At 38.2% G+C, this 21,454-nt stretch overlaps 1 protein-coding gene across 3 annotated transcripts in view; it reads left to right on the top strand.

Moving 5' to 3' along the window:
* The window catches only part of LOC126293522 (uncharacterized), a 66,070-nt gene extending 46,209 nt beyond the window's left edge, over window positions 1-19,861 (top strand). For all 3 annotated transcript variants that reach the window (XM_049986780.1, XM_049986779.1, XM_049986781.1), the window contains exons 5-6: window positions 5,467-5,537; window positions 19,618-19,861. In XM_049986780.1, the coding sequence (XP_049842737.1) occupies window positions 5,467-5,537; window positions 19,618-19,742 (196 nt within the window). In that variant the 3' untranslated portion in view covers window positions 19,743-19,861. The remainder of the gene's footprint in view (window positions 1-5,466; window positions 5,538-19,617) is intronic.
* Window positions 19,862-21,454: the final 1,593 nt, after the last annotated feature.

Raw genomic sequence — 21,454 nt, 5'->3', positions numbered from 1 at the left:
TCCATAACCAGTTTCAGCTTTTTTGCTAAGCCATTCTCAAGTTGGTTTGAAACTGCTATACATATGATAGAAGTATACATGTATATGAACAAAACCAAGCTTACATTTGTTCATGTAATGCACACTTAAAATTACTCCGCAATTTTGTAGCTGTATCAAAATGGTATCCAGATATTTGTAAATATGCCCTGTAAGCAGCCCACAACATGTTCAAGCTATACCAAAAAACACTTTAGCTCCCTGTAGTTCAACTTTTGTCACAATATGACTATAATTCTTTACTTGGCCTGGACACTGGAAGAGTATTGAATTTTTATAAAAAAAAGTGGTTTTACCCTCTTACTTCTACAGCCTGCAAATTTGAATATGTCCAAATATAAAGCCATCTCTCACTGTATGATCACAGACTATACCAGTAACCTGTAATTTATTGTCAAACAAATTAATTACATTCTTTCTGTTTCAGTAAATAACTTTCTCAGTGTTGGAACTCTTCAGAAACCAAGACCGTAACTTTCACAATACATTATTTCTGGTTAGGTGGTTAAGAAATCAACTTTTCTTACATTTTTGAGACTGCTAGCAAAAGTTAAACTGCACATAAGTTTGACCGTATTTCTTTATCTCTTTTGTTATACAGATGGTAAACTTTAGCATATCTCATCCGATCAGTAAATGTTATGGTGGTAGACACTAAGTTACACAAATAACTTAGTATGTCACTAAATTTGAAACCCTAATTAACTCTGCTGATATTTTATCATAACCACCAGACATTTTTTATTTCAAAAATTTTATACTGGTTATTACTTCTTCTAGTGTAGAGAGAGCCACATTCATATTACTAAGAGTTATTAGTAATGGCTAGTGTGAGATGTTCAATGGCAGCATCTATTGAATGTGAAAACCTTATCTTATCAGCAGTAGTATATTAAATGTTTGTGAAAAAGTTTTGCAACTAGCAGTGGAGTGTACAATGAAAGGAAATTGTCCGATGATATGAGTTTTCCTGCCAGATTAAAACTGCGTGCTACCAAGACTCAGATTCAGGACCTAGCCTTTCATAGGCAAGTGTTCTACTGCCTGAGCTACCCAAGCATGACTCATGACTTGTCCTTGCAGCTTAGTCTACCAGTACCTCAGTCTTGAGTTTGAGTCTTGGTCTAGTGCACAGTTTTAATCTGCCAGGAAGTGTCAGTTTTGCAACTCTCCACACATTTGCTACCAATATTTCATTTACTCTTAATACTATAAACTATTTCACTCTCCAAAATGTTGGGTTCAGGACACGGATTTATATAAAAAGACAGTGCAAGAGACCAACATGACAATATATGCCATCACATATTTGATCTGTATCATAATTTATATCCATTGTACTTGAAAATAACTTTCGGCAACATTTTTGTAATCATACTGAGAACAAAATAAGAAAACGACAGTTGCTGGCAGTTATGGAGTCGTTCCATTAAATCTTAGTTTACCATCTTCTACTAGCTGTCAGATCGTATCCCACTGCTACTTTCTGGCTTTCTCATTCCCTCACAACATACCTCTTTGTATCAGTGCATAACATCAGTACTTAAGTGAATTTGAAGTTTACTCTGTGAAGAGCAGCATTCAATAAAAATAATTTACACAGCATGAAGGGCCAGCAGTGATATATGCATGTGAGTGTGTTGAAAACTAATGCCTCCAAAAATTTTTTGTTCTGTTCTCAAAATCAGTTGATGTATTACGTGCCATGCATATTAATCAGTCGCTGATGCAAGTTGCAAACCTGTGCTGCTAGAGGGCTATAAATTGTAGTGTGGTGGTATGTAATTTAACTGTATCACGCAACTATCAGACCCTCAGAAAACTGAAAGCACGAATTTGAAGAGTTCGCCCACACACTGAAGCATCCTCTCCTTCAGTATGACAATGCTGCAACAGTCTGAAGCCTTGGATTCACTGTCATTGACAATCTTCTGTACAGTCCTGACTTGACCCTATCTGATTTTCATCTATTTCTAAAGCTTAAAGACCACCTTCAAGGACTTTGTGTTGATAGGGATGAAGTGGTGCAATCAGAGATGTGGTTGTGGCTGTCAACAAAATCACACTGTACCGTGCCAGTGTCAACCAACTGATCTTTTGTTGGAAGAAAAGTGTTCCTTGCAAAGGTGACTGTGTTGGGAAATAAATGTGTAAACATGAAGATTAAGTCCAAATTGCTTAATATAATGTTGGAAAGTGGGAAAAAGTAATGGAATGAGTTATGGTAATCTCACAGTATGGCTGAGGTACTGAGCAATCAACAAGGGCCTAAAAAAGATTAAAACTGTTGTTAAGAGTCCTGATAATGTCTTTCAACAGAGTAAAATGGTTCAAATGGCTCTGAGCACTTTGGGACTTATCTATGGTCATCAGTCCACAACAAAGTAGTGATCCACCCCTGTCGTAAGGCCTCTCAGTTCCCACTGTGGTCTCACTGCAATCTCCATCTTCCCGTGTTCTATCCCTTGCCTCCGAAATCACTACACTGTTTTTTTTACCCCCTCCCTCCCAGCCAACAGCCGCCCTTCCCTCCTTGCCTTCCTACCCTTCATTCCTCTCACCCACTCAACCTGACACACCTCATAATCATCATTACACTGTAGCACTAGGATAATATTGTGATGCGTGTATATATGTGTGTTTTTATTGGTTGCTTAGCTCTGATGAGGGATATTTCTGAAGGATTAACAATTACAGTCTTATTTAATGAAAAGGCCACTCCAATTGCTTTGTTGAACCTTATTTAGTCCACTAGCAGCTTGAGCTTTTTTGTTTAGTCATTCTCAAGTGGATCTGAAACTACCACACATATACAGATGTTTACAGACATTTGATTGAAGATGACTAAAAACAAGGCTTGTGGAGAAATGCTCTCCAAAAATAAAAGTGGTAGATTGAAAATCTTGACTATCTAATGATGCCATGGGAGTACAGACATCTAAGGATTGTTTAATTTGTTACATTATAATTCTATCTTTTGCTTAAAGTGGTGTTCAAATTACTCATGCTATACTCAATCAATATTTGATAATGAGAGCACTTAGTGAATTTAAACATAATATCAAATGATTTTTAAACTTTTTCACATACGTACTTAATGTCAAATATGTAACACGTTAACTCATTTGTAAAGTAATCAAATGTTTGAAGGTGTTCAATATATGGGCATTCAGTGTGTACCCGCAAGTGGGCACACGCAGTTAGATGTGATCTATCGCGTCCGCCAGTGACAGTCTGCAAATTATTGGCCCTAACTAAAATGTATGTGAAACAAGTGTGTTCAGAGGGTCGATTCATTTCCAAAATAAATATTCCGCTCTGCAGGGGAATAGGAGTAGGAGGGTAATATTGGTTGAATTGGAGCTGTGAGGATCTGCCTGAATAGCTCAGTCGATTGGAGCATTGCCCACAAATGACAAGTTCTGTGTTTCAGTGTCAGACCTGAACAGTTTTAATGTGCCATAAAGTTTCAAAACAGCTTGTTAATGTTTATTACTTCTCGCATAATGATCCTTGCTATGATATTGTTGTTTTCATTAATTTTTCAAGATATTTGTTGTCAGTTCGGGAGGTATATGTTTTGCAGACTATGATCAGTTAATTTCCAGATTTTTTTGTGAAAAATGGTCACAATTGGACATATCTGTTCGTAGAGTGAAATAGATTACAGATGAGAGAGAGTAGTACAGTAATTTTTTGGTGAATTGTAGATTGTTGGTAATCTGCTGTGAGGTAAATGCTGGCATACGAACGGTGAATTGATGAAGAGGCTATTGCGGATGTCATAATCGCCAATGTTTTGAGAAGACTTGTAGTTGCAATTGTCAGAACCAAGAATGAGTTCATTAGGGAAGCACAACTTCCATGCTGTGCAAAATCAACAGAGGACCACTATCACAGCCAGATGAATTTGACGAATTTTGAGAAGGTATGAGAAAAGATGTGCTGTACACTATAGTTTGTGTGAAGAAGCCACCTGAGAAGTCATATGTTATGGCCGAAAGCAAGAACACAGTGTCATACACTCAAACCTTATAATCACAGTCTAAACACAATTGAATTAGTATAGGAAAATATTTAAAGGCGTATTGGGGGCGCAACATATCAGGGGACATGTGGGTTCTTAAAAACACTTCCTTCCAGTTAGTTACTGCCAAGGGTTGAGAAGGATTTTGGAGTAAAGAGCAGAAGTAGAGGAAGAATAATTAGATGCTGGTGTTCAGCACTGATAAAATCAAAAAATAAATGGCACATGATGGTGTCATTGAAATTGCTGTCTATGAAATCATCATCATAATATAGCTACATCTGCTATCAATGAAATCATAAATACATTAAAAACAAAGATTCCAAGACTTACCAAGCGGGAAAGTGCCGGCAGACAGGCACAATGAACAACACACACACACCACACACACACACACACACACACACACACACACACACACAGAATTACTAGCTTTCGCAACCGATGGTTGCTTCTTCAGGAAGGAGAGGGAAAGACGAAAGGATGTGGGTTTTAAGGGAGAGGGTAAGGAGTCATTCCAATCCCGGGAGCGGAAAGACTTCCCTTAGGGGGGAAAAAAAAGACAGGTGTACACTCTCGTGCGCGCGCACACACACACACACACACACACACACACACACACACACACACACACACACACACAGACCTGTCCTTCCCCCGCCCCCTCCCCTAAGGGAAGTCTTTCCACTCCCGGGATTGGAATGACTCCTTACCCTCTCCCTTAAAGCCCACATCCTTTCATCTTTCCCTCTCCTTCCTGAAGAAGCAACCATCGGTTGCAAAAGCTAGTAATTCTGTGTGTGTGTGTGTGTGTGTGTGTGTGTGTGTGTGTGTGTGTGTGTGTGTGTGTGTGTGTGTGTTATTTTATTATGCCTGTCCGCCGGCGCTTTCCCGCTTGGTAAGTCTTGGAATCTTTGTTTTTAATATATTTTTCCCATGTGGAAGTTTCTTTCTATTTTATTTAAATCATAAATACAACTACATCTGATGTATGCGATTCATTTTCTTTCTGTTGTATAGGTGTATATAACTATTGCAGTTAGGATCTTTATTAAATATGTCATATATAAGGTGATTTCAGTTTCAACTGTGAACAAAATTTGTCATCTTTATCTCCATGCGTTTCTTCTGCTTTTGCGAAAGTGTAAAGTACTGGAGATAGGCAAGGCTGGGTCCCCCCACCCACACCCCCACCCTTGACTTCTTACCCTGCAACAATTTATGTGGGGGCTGGGTGCACTTTCTCCATTCCCTGCAACACCCTCTGAAATCAGCCTGCGTACAATTAACCCACAGTATCTCTCTCAGACTAACTTAAATGGAAATTAATAACTGTAACTGAAATTTTCATGAAGTAATTAGCTTAGATCACTTGCTAGCAATTATTTGTTTGTTCACAGGCTCAAATACCAGCTCTACAAGGACATAACTGGAGTGCGCTGGGATTATAAATCTAATGCACCTCAGGGCTGTATCCTTTAACGGAATAACATATTTCTTCTGATTTTGGTGTACAGTGATGATCAGATGAGTTAAGAAAGCATTCACTATAGCATGTAGCACCACCTTTTACTATTATCATGATAATTATTCATCATGCCGTGAAGTCTGCAAAACTCGTGTTTTGGAAGAGACAACCGTTCAATTTCAAACACAATTTGTGATGAGCAGTCATGCACACCCTACATTTACTCAATATGATGAAACTCAGATGACTTTTGGGGCAATGAAGAACCTTTGTGGAGAGGTAATTAAATCTCTTTCACATAATTCAAGGGCGATTAAAGTAATGTCCTGATAGATATACCCGTTTTAAGTAGGTGAACAGACAAGTGCACATGATCTACCAACAGGTTGTTGTACTGTTGTGTTATGAAAAACTTGACATACAGATTAAAGTGTGTGCTTTCCTCATTCACAAGTATTTACCATACAGGAATGTTGCTATTAATGTTAAATATCTCACTTTTTGAGTTACTTACACTTTGTCATTTGTGTGTACTAACCAGTTCCATAACTTCATAGTTGAGGAAGCAGTCTTTTACAGTGTGAGAAAGTATTAGAAATGTTGTGCACCCATGTTTATATGTGCTCCCTATGATGCAGGGCTAGTAGAGTACTCGGCTCTGTATTCCTCAGTGAGGTAATGGCTTTGATGGGAATATCATTTCACATATTGTTGTTGCTTTTGAACATTGAATTGTTTGCTCTTATAGTCTATACTACGCCATTGCTGTCAGGTGATGCTGTTAACATTAAGACTTGACCCTGATGGTCGTGATTTTACCCAAGTCAGTGTATTCATAGTAAATTTGCCTCATGGTTGCATACCTAGTTGAAACGTTGTTGTTGAGATAAGGCTAGTATCTCTAATTCAATTACCCATCAGTATACTTTTTGTCCCAATATTTGAATAAACATGTTTTAGGCAGTACATGACACTTCTACACACTCAGTATGCATTTAATTTGTGGGCTCAAACACAAGTCGATTATGAGTGTCATACTCATTTCGTGAAGTATCATTTCTTTCTTCCTTTATATTTCAATAGATACGGTTTTGTTATTGTTAGTCCACTTTGATTAGTTACCTCATTTCTGATTTTTGACGTGCTATTACAAAACTTTCCTTCATATGCAGTAGAAAACAATTATTGCATTAAGCTCCTTATGTAATTTACAACTTTTCATTTTGCTGTGAATGTTACAGTGGGCAATATGACAAGAAAAGTATTGCACAGTTGAAATGGTTGTGAGATTTTATGTATGTATTTGCTTTAAAATTATGCGAGAAAGGAAGTAAGGTCAAAGTTTAATGCTTTGTTACTTTAGAAGGCATTGGAGGAGAGTAACAGTACTAACAATATTATGAAAATGATTGTTGCTACTAACCATATAGAGGAGATGCTGAGTCGTAGGTAGGCACAATGAAAAGACTGTCACAAAATAAGCTTATGTCCAACAAGCCCTTGGTCAAAGATACACACACACACACACACACACACACACACACCACACTACTAACTTAGTCAGATATGATAATGAATTAAAGTGGGTCTGCCTTCTTGCAACAACACAATTTTTGGTTTGGTTTGTTTAGTTGCAGGAAGGAAATTCATTATTATTTTCTACAAGCATGGAACAGTGCTTCAAATTTGATTCTAACAATAGTCAGATATGGATAGGTGGACTTGATTGTGGCCTTGCTTAACAAACCATCGTAGCATTTACATTATGTGCAAATTATGGTAGATAAGTCTACCATGGAGAACTTTTGCTCTACGTCTAATTGGATTTAGTTTTAATATTGTGTAGCATAATGGCAATTCTCATATACAGTAAAACCTGCTTTCGAGAAATTCCTGAACATAGGAAAATTTAGCTTTTAAGTACATCAAACTATTTTCAAATCCAAACCTATTTTGACAAAATTCCTAAAATTTGTTTGTGGCTATTCTTTACTTTTTCAAATGTCACACTATAATTCTAACAGAGTGAGTGCCACAGTTCACAGCTGATTCTTACTGTCAACATCTTTGTGTTTTGGTTGATAACTTTATGCCTCATTCTTCTAGTAATTGTGAGTTTACTGTTAAATTTATAATCTACAATGAAGTAATTGCATTATGTTAAATAGCTCCATGACCGTCAGGTTGTGAAGTGCTTACTTGAGTTTGGTCTTAAAGTACACTACTTTCATTGTAGAACATAGATGATATTTCAAGAAAACAATCAAAAACTAGCAGTATTTCTTTTTTATAGAGAAATTTCTAAATTGGCAAACATAGTACTAAGCTAAGATGACCAATCAGAAAACAAGAATATATGCAGAAATTTCCACTCAGATTTGCATGCTGGACTGTAACATACGTCACATTACGTAGTGTTACAAATGTTGGCATACAGCCTAATTTTGCAATAACACTAAACTCTTTAAGTGCATCCTTATAAAGTGCATGTTTAAACTTAAGACTGTAAAGACAATTGTTTCATTATTTGTGTCAATAGAGTTGCTGCTGCTAGTTAAAATTCTTTAATTTGTTTTGCACATAACACATTTTGGGTGAAGTTTACTATTGTTGAGTGTGTGTTTTCTATTACAGTATTATGAGTTAAATGTTACACTTGCTGTGTGTGAAATACTGCATTGTTCTCGAAACAACAAGCAACAATTTGTTGTTATTAATGTTTTACATTAGATCGATATTGTGCAGCCAATTTTTTTTCACATTTCCAACAATCTGTAGGAGAAGCATAGTCAGTAGCAATAAATTTTCATGTTTTGAAAATTAGATTTGTTATTGTGGTGCGTTGAAAGGCCTCCCTGCAGTGGAAACAAAAAATAATTCTTTTGTAAACACTTGTTGCCGGTTTTGTAAAGACCTCAACGCTACTGTTGTGGAGGCCGAGTTGACACTGTCGATACAGAAGGCAGAATTCGTGAGTTTGTGAAATGGCTTTGGGTGCAGTAAACTGTTAAGACAATTTTTCTCTGCCACTATTTCACAGCTATGGCATATGGTCACGTAACAGGATAGGACAATGAAGGTTCTACAACACTCCAGCAGTTTGTAACAGTCACACAAGTGAGTTATAAAGGTTTACTTATCTTTGTGACTTGTTGAATGATGAAGTCTGCAACACTGCATGTAATATAACAAAAAGTCCCTCAATGGCCAAGTGCAAATAATAGTAAGTAAACTTCACAGTACATATCAAATGCAATTTACAACAATTGTCTGTTGACTTCTAAAAGTTCACTACACAGCATTCCCCATCTAAGTTGGCTCTGGACGAGGATCTATAACCATGTGGGCGAGAACTGCTCTTCTATATTCAGAGTGGCCTTCTGTCTGTTGTCATCCAGTCATTGGCGAATTTTACTCGGCTGGCAATTGGCTGAGGCGAATTTGATATCTTCAGCCCCAGTGCCGCCTGTGATGCTGGTGAAACTCACTCAAGTCGTGAGTGTTTATGGCACAGGCACCAGCTCGCATCATTGTCTGTGGTGCTTCTCCAAACCACCACACCACACCATTGTCATGTACGGCTGAGCACCATATAGATGGTGAGGGGGAGGCACGGGTGTTGGAACCGTTGTTGGAGCGGCGACCGTTGCTTTAAACAATGCCAAGTTGCTGCTCGCACCCTGACATCCGTCTTGAGACCACGAGGGAACACTGGCCGAAAAATGATGCAGAAGGTTCATCCCAACACCCATTGGCAGGGCATCTTCTTGATGGAGTGAATCCGCAACAGCATCTTTCTAACAGGAGGCCCCTTGGTAAGCCTCGGCGCAGTGCTGACCCAGCAGTGGTAACGTGGCAGGTGCTGCCGGACATCTGCTAGTGGGTGGATCCGGTGTCTGATTGATGTCCATCAACTTGAGGTCTGAAAACAGCGTCGCGGGACCCCACTGTGAAGGGTGGTGCTTGGGATGCGTCGACCAAGAAGACGAGAAAGCTGTGAACATATAAGAAGTGGCAGAACGTTGCAAGTGACAAAGGCGAATTTGATTTAGGTGCCACTTCTGCAGTTAATCGGGTCCTCTAATCTGAAACATATGTGAACCAGTTGAAGTTGTAATGATGCCGCACTCCCGTGACTTTTTTCTGCCATAGATTCTGTAAAACACATGTTGGCTAATGTGGTATGTCGGCTGACTGGAATCTGCAGGTTCCAGCTGCAGCAGGGGTTGGAACAAATTTAAGAGCGTGCGGTGGCGTCGCCTGTGTAGCAAATCTGCCAATGATGGCCCGTTGTGGGGCTGAGAGTGAGAAGTGGACAAGAAGTGAAGCAAGGCTTGTTCGCATCGATGGTGCGAGCAAAGTTTGTCCATTTGCTTTCTGAACATGTGAACAAAACGTTCAGCCTCACCAGCGAAGCAAATGTCATAATTGACTTCCATAAGACAGATTGCAATTCTTTTACATTCTGAGGTGGTTTGAGATCACGTATTGCTTGCAAATGTGCCTGTGTCGAATGAACAACTCGAGCAACTACAATATTGTCCCGGTAATTTGTACATGAAGGCACAGACGTAGTTAGCTGTTCTAGGTAGTGTTGAAAAATGGCAGGTGCTGATGTGCTACTGAAAGGCAAACAAAGGAACTTGAAAAGTCCTAAATGTGTGTTGAAGACACAGGTAGGAATTGCGAAGGTCAGTTTTTGAAAAATAGCGACCTGTGCCTAAGTAATCCACGAGTCTGTCACGTCGAGGTAATGCATAACTGCCTGAGGACTGACCGGGGTTTTGAAATTAAGTACAAATCCTAATTTTTCCTGATTATTTGTGAATATAAACTACTAGGGAAGACCACTGACTTGCAAAGATGGTGTGATTATGCCATTATCTTGCCAGTGAGCCGCTCTTTCGCAACCTGTTCACAAAGTGCAATAGGCATTACACATGCTGTGAAAAAGGGTGGCTGCACGTTGTCTTTAAGCATGATGTGCGCTGCAAAGTTATTGGCTTCACGTACGCCAGAAGCAAACAGTTCTTGAAATTCGCCACAGAGCTTAGCAATACTGTCACTTGAATTGAAATGAGACACAGCTATCACGTAGGCCACAGTGTTTAGTCCAAACAAGTAGAGACCAAAAATATTAACCCATTTGTCTACTTTGTAGCGCTTGAAAGGAAATTGTCTTCTGCAGATTGCGATGCTTGGCTGCAATGTTAAGTGTTCCTATCACTGGAATGTTCTGGCCGTTGTATGCTGTAAGCATATTTGTAGATTGACACAGTTCTGGTTTGACTAACAGTTCATAAGTTTCATAGCTTAACAAGGGCACTGATGCACCTGTATCTAATTGAAGTTTGACCATGTGGCTTGGAATCACTAAAGGTACATAAAATTTAGTAGAGAGATGTTGTACAGGGGAACTATTGATTGTTCTGTGTGGGCAACTTGTTCTGAATTTACAACATGCACTTGCATAGCAAGGAGCAAGTGTTTCACATTGTGACCCGAGGACTTTCTTTTTAAGCAAACACTTTGTACATGTCCAATTCGGTGGTAGGAGTAGCAAGTGGCTTAAAGTAGCTTGACACGACAGGCGATCTTCACATTTATTTGCTGAATAGCATGGGGGACAAGATTTCGCACCACACTGTTGGTGATCGAAGCACGGCTTGCACTTGAACTGTTGACATGTTACGATTTCTGTCCGTGAGGCTGTTTGTGTGCTGTTAAGTGTGGCTGTTTACGAGACCATGTAGCACTGGAGCTATTTGCACCTTTCCATTCTACAGCACAAATGTTACCAGAGTGCTGAAAACTGTCTACAGTAAAATCACAAGAGCCTTGGTGATTAGTGATCTGCAATACCTGCTCAAGAGTAGGAGTGGAATATTTCACAATCTGTTTTCTGATCTTATTGTCTGTCACATTCTGTGTGATTGTGTCCCTGATAATATAGTCACTGTAATATTGTCCACATTCACAAGACATTTTTATCACAGCGTAAGTGATAAAATTTTTTTTGTTGAAGCCTCCCTTTTTGTGCTAAGGACAACCTTAATGTTGAGTAATGAATGCCATTTGTTTCTTCTGGTACTGTAATTTTCAACAATAGTGGATTATTTACAAGAAACTTAATGAGGGAATAAATATACTGTGAAGACATAGACAGACTGCTCAATTCCTTAAATAGGTGACTAAAAGACGATTGTGGGTGAATACCACGTATTATTCTTATGGCACTTTTTGTGCAATGAAGACTTTCTTAAAGATCAGTTACCACAGAACATTATCCCGTATGACATTATTGAATGAACCATTTCTTCTGTTTCTGTATGTATGCTTGGATTAATTACAATACTACTGCCATCTGCAAAAAGAACTAATTGTGCTTATATACTAGATGGAACATCTTTTACATATCTGAGGAACGGTACGGGAACTAAGACTGAATGTTGTGGAACCCCGTACATCATTTCTCCCCAGTCAGAATCATGTCCCTGGACTACATTGAATTACTAAGTACAACTTCTGCATTCTTTTGGTTAGATATGGCATCATCCATTGGTTGGCTATACCATCAATCCCATAAAATGTCTACCTAGGAGAATACTGTGACTCACAAGGTCAAGTGCTTTCGGGAGGTCGCAGACAGTACCAACCTGCACCATTTTGTTATTTAATGCTTGTAAAATATGGTGAGTGAACATGTAAATAGCATTCACAGTAGAGCAACCCTTCTGAAACCCAGACTATGGTTTGCCAAGGATACTGTTGTTGCTAATATTATTCTAGAATACACCAGCTTCTCAAAAATGTTGGAGAATATTGTCAGCACTGGAACAGATGAGTAGTTATTGATATCTCTCTTAGCATCTTTCATAAAGAGGAATTTAACAGCAGCATATTTCAGTCTCTGTGGAAAAATGCCTTGAGTTAGGTATGCATTACATATTTCAGGTAGGACTGGGCTTATTACAGGGGAACAGATTTTTGGTACTCTACTGGAAACACCATTAAAACCAGATGAGCTTTGATTTTTGAGAGAACATATAAGTTTATTGATTTCAGAAGAAGTTATTGATACACTCATATGATTGAATTTTATGGAAGGTACATTACATTTTCAACATACTGCATTGATTTTGCTTCTGAACTGTTTGTCCCTATGCTTTCTGCTATATTTAAGAAATGGTTATTAAATACTTTTGCTACATGTGACTCGTCATTTACAGCTCTTATCTTCAGTACAATAGTGATGATGTCTTGTTCTGTGGCTGGTTGTCCTGTCTCTCATTTCAATCCATATCATATAGCCTTAAGTCTGTTCAAAGTACTGGTTTTTGATGATACGTGCATGTTCTTTGATTTTTTAATAACCTCTCTTAGTAATTTTGAGTAGGTTTTTGTAGTGTGAAACTACTGCATGATCTACTTGTTCTTGCCAAAAGACACATTACCATTAAATGAATTCACAATTGTCAATGGGGACAACCATCAGCTGTAGAATGGAAAGACAACAATGAAAATTTGTGCCAGACCGGGACTCGAATCCGGATTTCTCGCTTATTGCGAGTAGGCGCCTTTCCATTTGGCTATCTGTGCATGACTCAAGGCCAAACCCGGACTTCTGTATGTCGCTAACCATGCGACTGTAACCTGTACTCGTACATCCATTATAAATATATTCCCATAGAGCTCAGACATTGTACTTGAAAGTGGCTTGCCTGGTATCAGCACGTAAATACAACATTGCAGTGCATGTGTTGTTCTGATTATGATGCAAAGTTCCTTTGCACATGCAAAGGAGCATTGCATCATAATGAGAATAACACAGGCACTGCAATATTGTAAATACATTTCCTTTTTCCTTTCACAAGACACTTTAATCCCTCTAGTGATCGATGGTTTTTTGCATGACTGTTTAGTGTCTTTTCTGATTAGCTTATGTGGGAAGCTATTTTCAAAGAATGGTATGAATATATCATGGAATGGATTACCTATTACCCCCATGTCGTCTCATCCAAACTTTTCTTAAAAACATTTATCACCAACCAAATAAATAAAAACACTAAAAGAATGTGCAGAGAGAGTTGGCCTGCAAATCTCTTTCCAACAGTCTGCATTCCTCTGCTCAAAATTACACACAATGTGGCAAGATAAATGGAGTTACGTATTTCAAATAGCTAGGTGACATCCTTAAACCTACAGAAGTAGAAAAGGTCATGCAGAAGACTAGACTATAAAAAATGAAGAGAGCTAATAGCAAAACACAAGATTTATATAAAAAGAAATGTATATCCTTTCAGTCCAAGATCAGACACTACAACATAGTGATCAAACCTGAATTCTGTATGCAAGTGTGACGCTAACACTCTGTACAGAAAGCAAGATGGAAAACATACTGAAGGAAGACTGCAAAATCATGAGAAAAATTCTTGGTCTAAAGTTGACCTAGTAGCAGATGTCAGAAAAAGGTTAAAAATTTTACAGACACATCTGCATGCCATCATCAACATACTCACCAACAGAATTGTGACATACGGACAAGGGATCAACTCAACAATTCCATGGACCACACTAGTCAAACTTGACTTAGGGGGGGAAAAAAAAACACACACACACAAATCGATCCAACAGAAATTGAAGACTGAAACATTATACAGAGACAAGATATACTAGTTGAATGCAGTCCAGAAGAAACCAGGAACAAAGTGCACTGAAGGTAGAAAGAGACTCCACGGAGAAGACAATGAGAGAATTATGGAAAATAAGACAGAATTATTTGTATGAGCCAACAGGAGCTCTATGCAAATAATACATAGAGTCTTCTTCCAGGATTGATATGCTGTGTCAAATTTTGCCTCTTAAATTAGACAAAAATCTTTAATTTTTCTATTTTTAATACATTTCTTTGATCTCTTTGGCTACTTGGAAGTTAAAGCAATAGATCATTGAAGACCGTATCATGATTGACATAGGACAGTCAGTGTGATTGCTGTGGCCAAAGGGGCAAACGTAAATGTACTTTGATGTTGATATCTTTATTTTTAGACTGCAATGGGCAATCACATTTGCATTAATATTTACATTTTCTGTGGATACCATTAAGGGAGTCCACATACTCACTGGACATAAGTATTCCTTGTTGCTCGTTGCCTAGTAGCACTGCTGCTTACCCCCAATAGCAGTCCATCTCAGTTAAAATTGTTGGGACCTACTGTCATCTCCAGACCTTCTTGCACCTTCCTCAAGAGCATGTGCAGCTTATTAACAAGTATAAAGCTTTTAAAGTTGACTACCTGATCAAATTCCTTGCCATATTTGGAAATTGTTAGTTGTAATGGATGGTTTAAGCCTGTGTGACATGGTAATTTGTGTTGTGGAACCTTACTTCATCTGTATAAGTATCATTACAGATAAAAACCAACCTCTCTGTGTTGTTTTCCTGTGTTATATTGAACAGGGTGTATACGTGGACAAGGAAAAAAAAATCCCGGATTTCCCGGTTGAAAATACATTTTCTCCCGGGAGAAAATACACTTTTTCTCCGTGTTAAATGACAGTATAATTTTCCTCCCCACTGTAAAACTTATCAATCCTTAGAATGTTTATGGTTTTATACAGAGACGTAGAATTTGCTGGCACTTTAGGGGAAAAAAAGCAAAAACCGTTTTGGGAAGATCTTTGATGTGCAGCAACATTTCTTTGTTTTACGGACGTGTAAATTCGAATTCCACCAAACACTGCATGTTACTTTCCGAAGCAATGAAATAGAGATTGTGACGCGCTTTTGTAAGCCAGTCATAGCTCATGTCACGTGACCTTGGCAGCTGATGACAGCACAGGACACATAGGGTAGTCAACCAATAGCAAGATCACTCTTAAGTAGCACGGACACACAAAAAGAAAAGTTAATGGTTTAAATTAATATACATATTTTTGCTAAAAAGAAAAACAAAGCTTTCACAAATAATATTGGTCTCGAAGATTAATAAGCTACAAGAGAAGCTAAGCTTCCACATATAACGTTGATCATTTTGCGTGTGTTACACTTTAAGATACATCACACAAATGTGCCAATAAAATTTTTAATAACGTCGTAAATGTCTGATCTTCTGGGCTCGAAATTCTTCTACATGGTCATCCTCAAAGAGTTGATTTTTTAAATGAGTCACACGCTCTGTGATTTAAGAAATTCATCGTACATTCTCGCACATAGTTCATCTTGTGTAAAAGAAAATTTACTTTGAAAGTAACACTTTTCAAATCATGATTCGCAATATTTTCCTGTGACCTGCTAGAAATTGGTTCGTTTCAGCAGTTACAAGAGAGCACCAGTTAACCGGCGTCACTGCGCCTAAGCAGCTACGGTGACGCAGGAAGCCCACACGTTCATACATGTAAAACATTAAAAGATCTTGCATTATGTCATAAAAGAACGAAGACATCAAAGGATACTTCAGGAGCATTGAAATTTCGTGAACTATACTAAAATGCATAATTCGGCTTAAAGTGCACAATCGTATGTCCAGATTCTGATGTAAATTTTCTTGAGTACCAGTACTGTATCATCTCGTGTTTGGTTCTTTATTATGGCATAATGTCATACAAGCCACAAGATGGAAAACATGCACTTGAAATGAAGCGAACAGTTGAAACAAGCCAACATTGTGAAATTAAACACTTCGTTTCAAATAGATTGACTGCCTCAGTGGAAAATATTAATAAAAGCCAAATCTCTTTAATAAACTGACAAAATAACTTCATTGTTCTGCAAGGTGATTAATGCTTGACTGTAAGAAAGGTGGAAACAAAACCTGAAACTAGTAACATATTTTAGCCTTTTGTAACTTTGCCAACGTATTTTAATTCATCTGGTAGCTCCCGGCCACAGAAATAATTTTTGTTTTCATTTAATGTGAGAGCAATAAACGAAGAGGAAACAGCAAAATCACTAAACGTAAACACAGGTCACGTGGAGACTACCCACCTCCCCACTACACCTCAAGACTGCTCTATGCATCAGCCCTGGATATACAATGTTTCCGAACCGGAGCAATTAGACAGTGGTGTCCAGCCTTACATCTGTAGCCAGAAGCGGGAAAATGTACTACTCACAGGCGACTCAACTGTGCATGCGCAAGAGCCCGCCCGTAACTGCTCAAATGAATCAAATGTAAACAGGTGTCATGTCAGCTCATCAGAGGCAATTTGTTGTTAGGAAGCACTGCATATTCTTCCTAAAGCCATTGAAACACTTTGGTTGGCAGACGCTTGTATGAGCACTGTGCTTTGTTGTTGTATATGGCGCATTTCCTTTGCGACTTAAGCTTACCCCTCCCCCTCTCATTCATGTTTTTTTAATGCAGCATTATTCTGCAGAAGCGGAATACAGCAATATCCTTAATTAGAATATTGGTTCTTACCAGGCAAAATCACAAAAATTTAATTGGTAACTAAAACAAGGAAAAGTTCCCGGAATTCTAACAAATTCACGGAATTCTAAAAAATTCCCGGTATTTTCCCGGTTTTCTCCTGGTTTGTCGTTGTCGTCGTCTTCAGTCCAGAGACTGGTTTGATGCAGCTCTCCATGCTACTCTATCCTGTGCATGCTTCTTCATATCCCAGTACCTACTTCAACCTACATCCTTCTTGCCCTAAAAAGTTGGGTTCTGAAAGCTATACTATATTACATTTTCTACTAATATCTTGCAAACCAGGACATCTAGAGCCGCAACTTCAGTGTCAGTATCGAACAAGGTGGACTCGTTTGGAAGGACTGATGTTCAAATTTCTGTTCAACCATAGAGATCTAGATGGTCTGTGGTTTTCCTAAATTTTTAAAATAAATGCCAGGCTGGTTCCTTTGAAAAGGCCACAGCCAGTTTCCCTACCCACATTCCAAAGCTCAAGCGTGTGCTCTGTCTCTAATGACCCCTTTGTTGACAGGTAATTAAATCCTGATCTTCCTTTTAATATTGTCAGTCTCCTCAATCCTTAAGATTATGTTGAGGTGACTGCCATTTACATGCTTGTCGTACCAGTCAAGCTGTTCCTTTCTGTATTCCAGATCATGAGAGTGTTGTTGTGTACCAGATGGCTGGAACTTATTCAAGAACACGTAAAGGAACACTTTGGAAACACACACATTCTTGCTGCAGAAGATAAGGGAATCTCGTGCAGTCTCCTCAATAATTTAAATTGTTTTTGTACCAGCTACTAGGGAGTCGAATACTTGGCACTGATGTGTGTTGCTGATTGCTACTTAGAAAATGTAAATATCAGCATAAGCAAGAACCCAAGTTTACCACTTGTCACTCAATTACCACAGTGGCAGTCAGTCACGATGCAGCTACATTTTCGTATACCATCAGCAATTAACAGCCAGCGAAATGCAGTTTAACATAAACAAGTGGGGTTTGTGTGTAATATAAGGGAAATAGTTAAAAAGAATACAGTAGAGCAGCTTAATTAGCCGTAGAAGACTCCAACTTCAACGTTGAAACATTGGCCATCTTACTGTGTTAGGCACGTTTTTCTTTAGTTCATAATACAAAAGGTTTGGATAATGATTTATCTGTTCCTGTATTTTAAAATGGATTAAGAGTCTTGACTGCAATAAAATATTTATTTGTGATGATACTCAGTTGAGTAGCAGACGTTTGTGGGTCAACGGCACCTTCTCCATTCACTGCCACCACTTACCGTCATGGTATAAATGATCTGAATATGGCCTTATTCTGATTGAAACCAGTTACCGTTATACATAAGTATTTTACTGCAACCAAGACTGTTTTTAATCCATTCTAAAATATTTTAACTAGGCTGCGGATTTTCTCTTAAGAGAAATGTTCTAAAAATTAAATTACTCATTCCTGTATTACAAAACTGTTCAGCTGTTTCCTGTTCTGTTGACGGTTATAGAGCTTTGTAAGTTATCTGTTATCAACTATCAGTGTCATCTTTTTTGTGTAATTTCCTTTTCTCTCTTTAATTTTGTACTTGTTTGGCGTAGAGCTTAAACTATCTCTGCAGTTAAGGTCACTAACACATACATGTGTGATTTCCCTTGACTCGGAGGCTGATACTTTCAAAACCTAGTGGTATAAAAATTTTTCAGTGGCACTATTTGGCTGGTATGTGCACGAGTCAGAAATATTACGCCAACATCCTGTATTACATTACAAACCGATCGACAGTGTCCTATGGAGTGAAGGTGATGTGTCCGTCAGATGCAAATCTTAAAAGCTATTCAATTACAGTTGCCTGTCTGCTGAGCCCTGGTTTCATCTTCTCCTTTCCCTTCATCCATATAAATACAAACACAACATTACTCTATACAAGCACTTCTCACAGTTGCCAACACAACACAGATATGCACTTCAGAACAGGTTGGAGGAAGACAGCTACAAAACACTTCCACTAGGATCTTACTGAGTGAGGTGGCGCGGTGGTTAGCGCTCTTGAGTTGCATTCAGGAGAATGACAGTTCAAACCCCCATCCGTCCATCCTGACTTAGATTTTCTGTGATTTCCCTAGATCACTTCAGGGAAATGCTGCGATGGTTCCTGTGAAAGGGCACGACTGACTTCCTTCCCCATCCTTCCCTAATCTGATGGGACTGATAACATCGCTGTTTGGTCTCCTCCAGCGAATCGACCATCATCTGCTAGGATCTTGTCCAAGATGATGGTGCACAGTTCCCGCATCTGCCCCCAACACTCATTTCACGAATTAGGGATTGACTTTTTAAGTGATGTTCAGATTCTGTAATTTACTTGTTGAGCTGTTTGAATATAAAAATGCTAATACCTGTATTGACTCTTCACTTTGACATTGGTTTAATATAAAACTCAATTTTTCTGCTTTCAGTCGCCTGTTAAATGTGCTTTGAGAATTCAGTATGCTGCAATTGTAGCCTTTAAATATATTGGGGGAAAAATCAGAGAGCATTTATATGTGTGTATCATACACTGATTTAATGAGCTCTTGTAGGTCTTTCGGTAAACTATTGTTAGATATTGTATATGTAAGTTCAAACTCTTGCATGGTTTGTTGTGAATGTTTTCCTTAATTTTGCCTCAGATGTTGTGAATAAGAAAACTTACTATGTGAAACCATTTTCACAGGAATCTCCCAATGAAGATAAGTTGTGGGAGGAAATTGCAAAAGCCAGCACTGCAGACTGGAGTGCTTTTTCTTGTGAATGAATCATAAAACACCTTAAAAAATACTTACACTTTTATATTTCCATGACATTTAATATAGTTTAGCTATTCATGTGTAAAGTTGTATATAGCCCACTGAATAAATTTTAACAGCAGCTGAATTAACTGTGTTAAGCATTGCTGTTGTTATCATTATCATCCATCATTTTGTGCTGTTGCCCTAGAATGTTGTCCTTCGGTAACTATTTAGTCAGTTATTGGCAGACTGGGGTTCTTTCCTGATTTAGTATATTGTTCTTGGAGGCACATTACATCTAACTGCCACTCTTCTAACCCCATGCAATATGCTGACACTTCTCATGGCATTAAGCTGTCCTATTTTTATCTCCATTATGGATGATGGGTATATATTCAATAGTCTTGCCCTACACATCTGTAATCCGAATATGTACAGCTATGCGTCATCACACATTGCTTGTATAACATACCTCAGGAGAATGATTCCTTGCACAAGTTACTGGGTTTGGTCTTCTTTGTATAGAACTAATTCATGCAGTTGCATTACAGATATGTGCTGTATAAATTTACTGTAATATTAAATAAGTAGCAGAATGTACAGATAAGGAGTGCAAATGGGAGAATCTTGTTTTTCTCAGACCACTTTATAGCAGTAGCTCATCACCAAAATCACAGGCCATAGGGCCGGCCGCGGTGGTCTCGCGGTTCTAGGCGCGCAGTCCGGAACCGTGCGACTGCTACGGTCGCAGGTTCGAATCCTGCCTCGGGCATGGATGTGTGTGATGTCCTTAGGTTAGTTAGGTTTAAGTAGTTCTAAGTTCTAGGGGACTGATGACCACAGCAGTTGAGTCCCATAGTGCTCAGAGCCATTTTTTGAACAGGCCATAGGCCTACTTAGTGACAATAACCAATGTCTGTCAGTACAAGAAAGTTGCACATATCTTCAGTGTTACGAAGCAGTAGCATTAAATAAGTATAGAATCACTATTTTCATAACCTGTCCTTTACTACCCTGCACTGCTACTACAAAGTTAACACTTTAAAATCTGTCACAAACTTAAGCTCAGCAACTCTCCCTCCAACCATAAAAACAATGCATTCAATTTTATCTATCTCAGTGAGGACTAAAGCTTCACACTGAAATATTTTTCTCATTATGTACAAAAAAACAACTCTCTATAAGAGAGTGTGGTTAACCTCATGTAAATATTATTGTACCTAAAGGAACTTTAGTTTTCATCATGTTAAACAAAGCAGAATCATAACTGTATTTAAACAAAAATTAAATTGATTTGTGAAAGTTTCCTAAAGAAAACTGTGTGTGAAATATGCTTACTATCCATATTTGCAAAACCTAATTTTTATTTTTATTAATTTTTTATTTCAGAATTTTTTGTTTTAAGCGTACTTTAAGGAAGCGAAGATGAATTGTACAGGAAAGAAAAATTAGAATTTGGAATTGAAATACTTGTGTAAGATTTCTGAATGCACTAGTGGCAATCTTATAAACTTAAATGCAAATACAAAATGCCAGATTAACATCTATGAATTCCCAGTTGCATCAGAAGGGGGTATTAAAAAAATGGAAGTTAATTTGCAATGTAGCTGAATAAGTTAACTGTAGTTGTTATTATGTGTGCGAAAATCAATTCTAGCAAGCAGATTTTGTAAACATCACTAGGCACAGGTATTCCATAACATATAGAATTGGCATTATACTAGCACTTGCCCTGTTA

Source organism: Schistocerca gregaria, chromosome 10, assembly GCF_023897955.1.
Source record: "Schistocerca gregaria isolate iqSchGreg1 chromosome 10, iqSchGreg1.2, whole genome shotgun sequence".
Lineage (NCBI taxonomy): Eukaryota > Metazoa > Arthropoda > Insecta > Orthoptera > Acrididae > Schistocerca > Schistocerca gregaria.
Note: the sequence above shows the minus strand (reverse complement) of the source record. Positions and strands in the feature narration are given on the sequence as shown.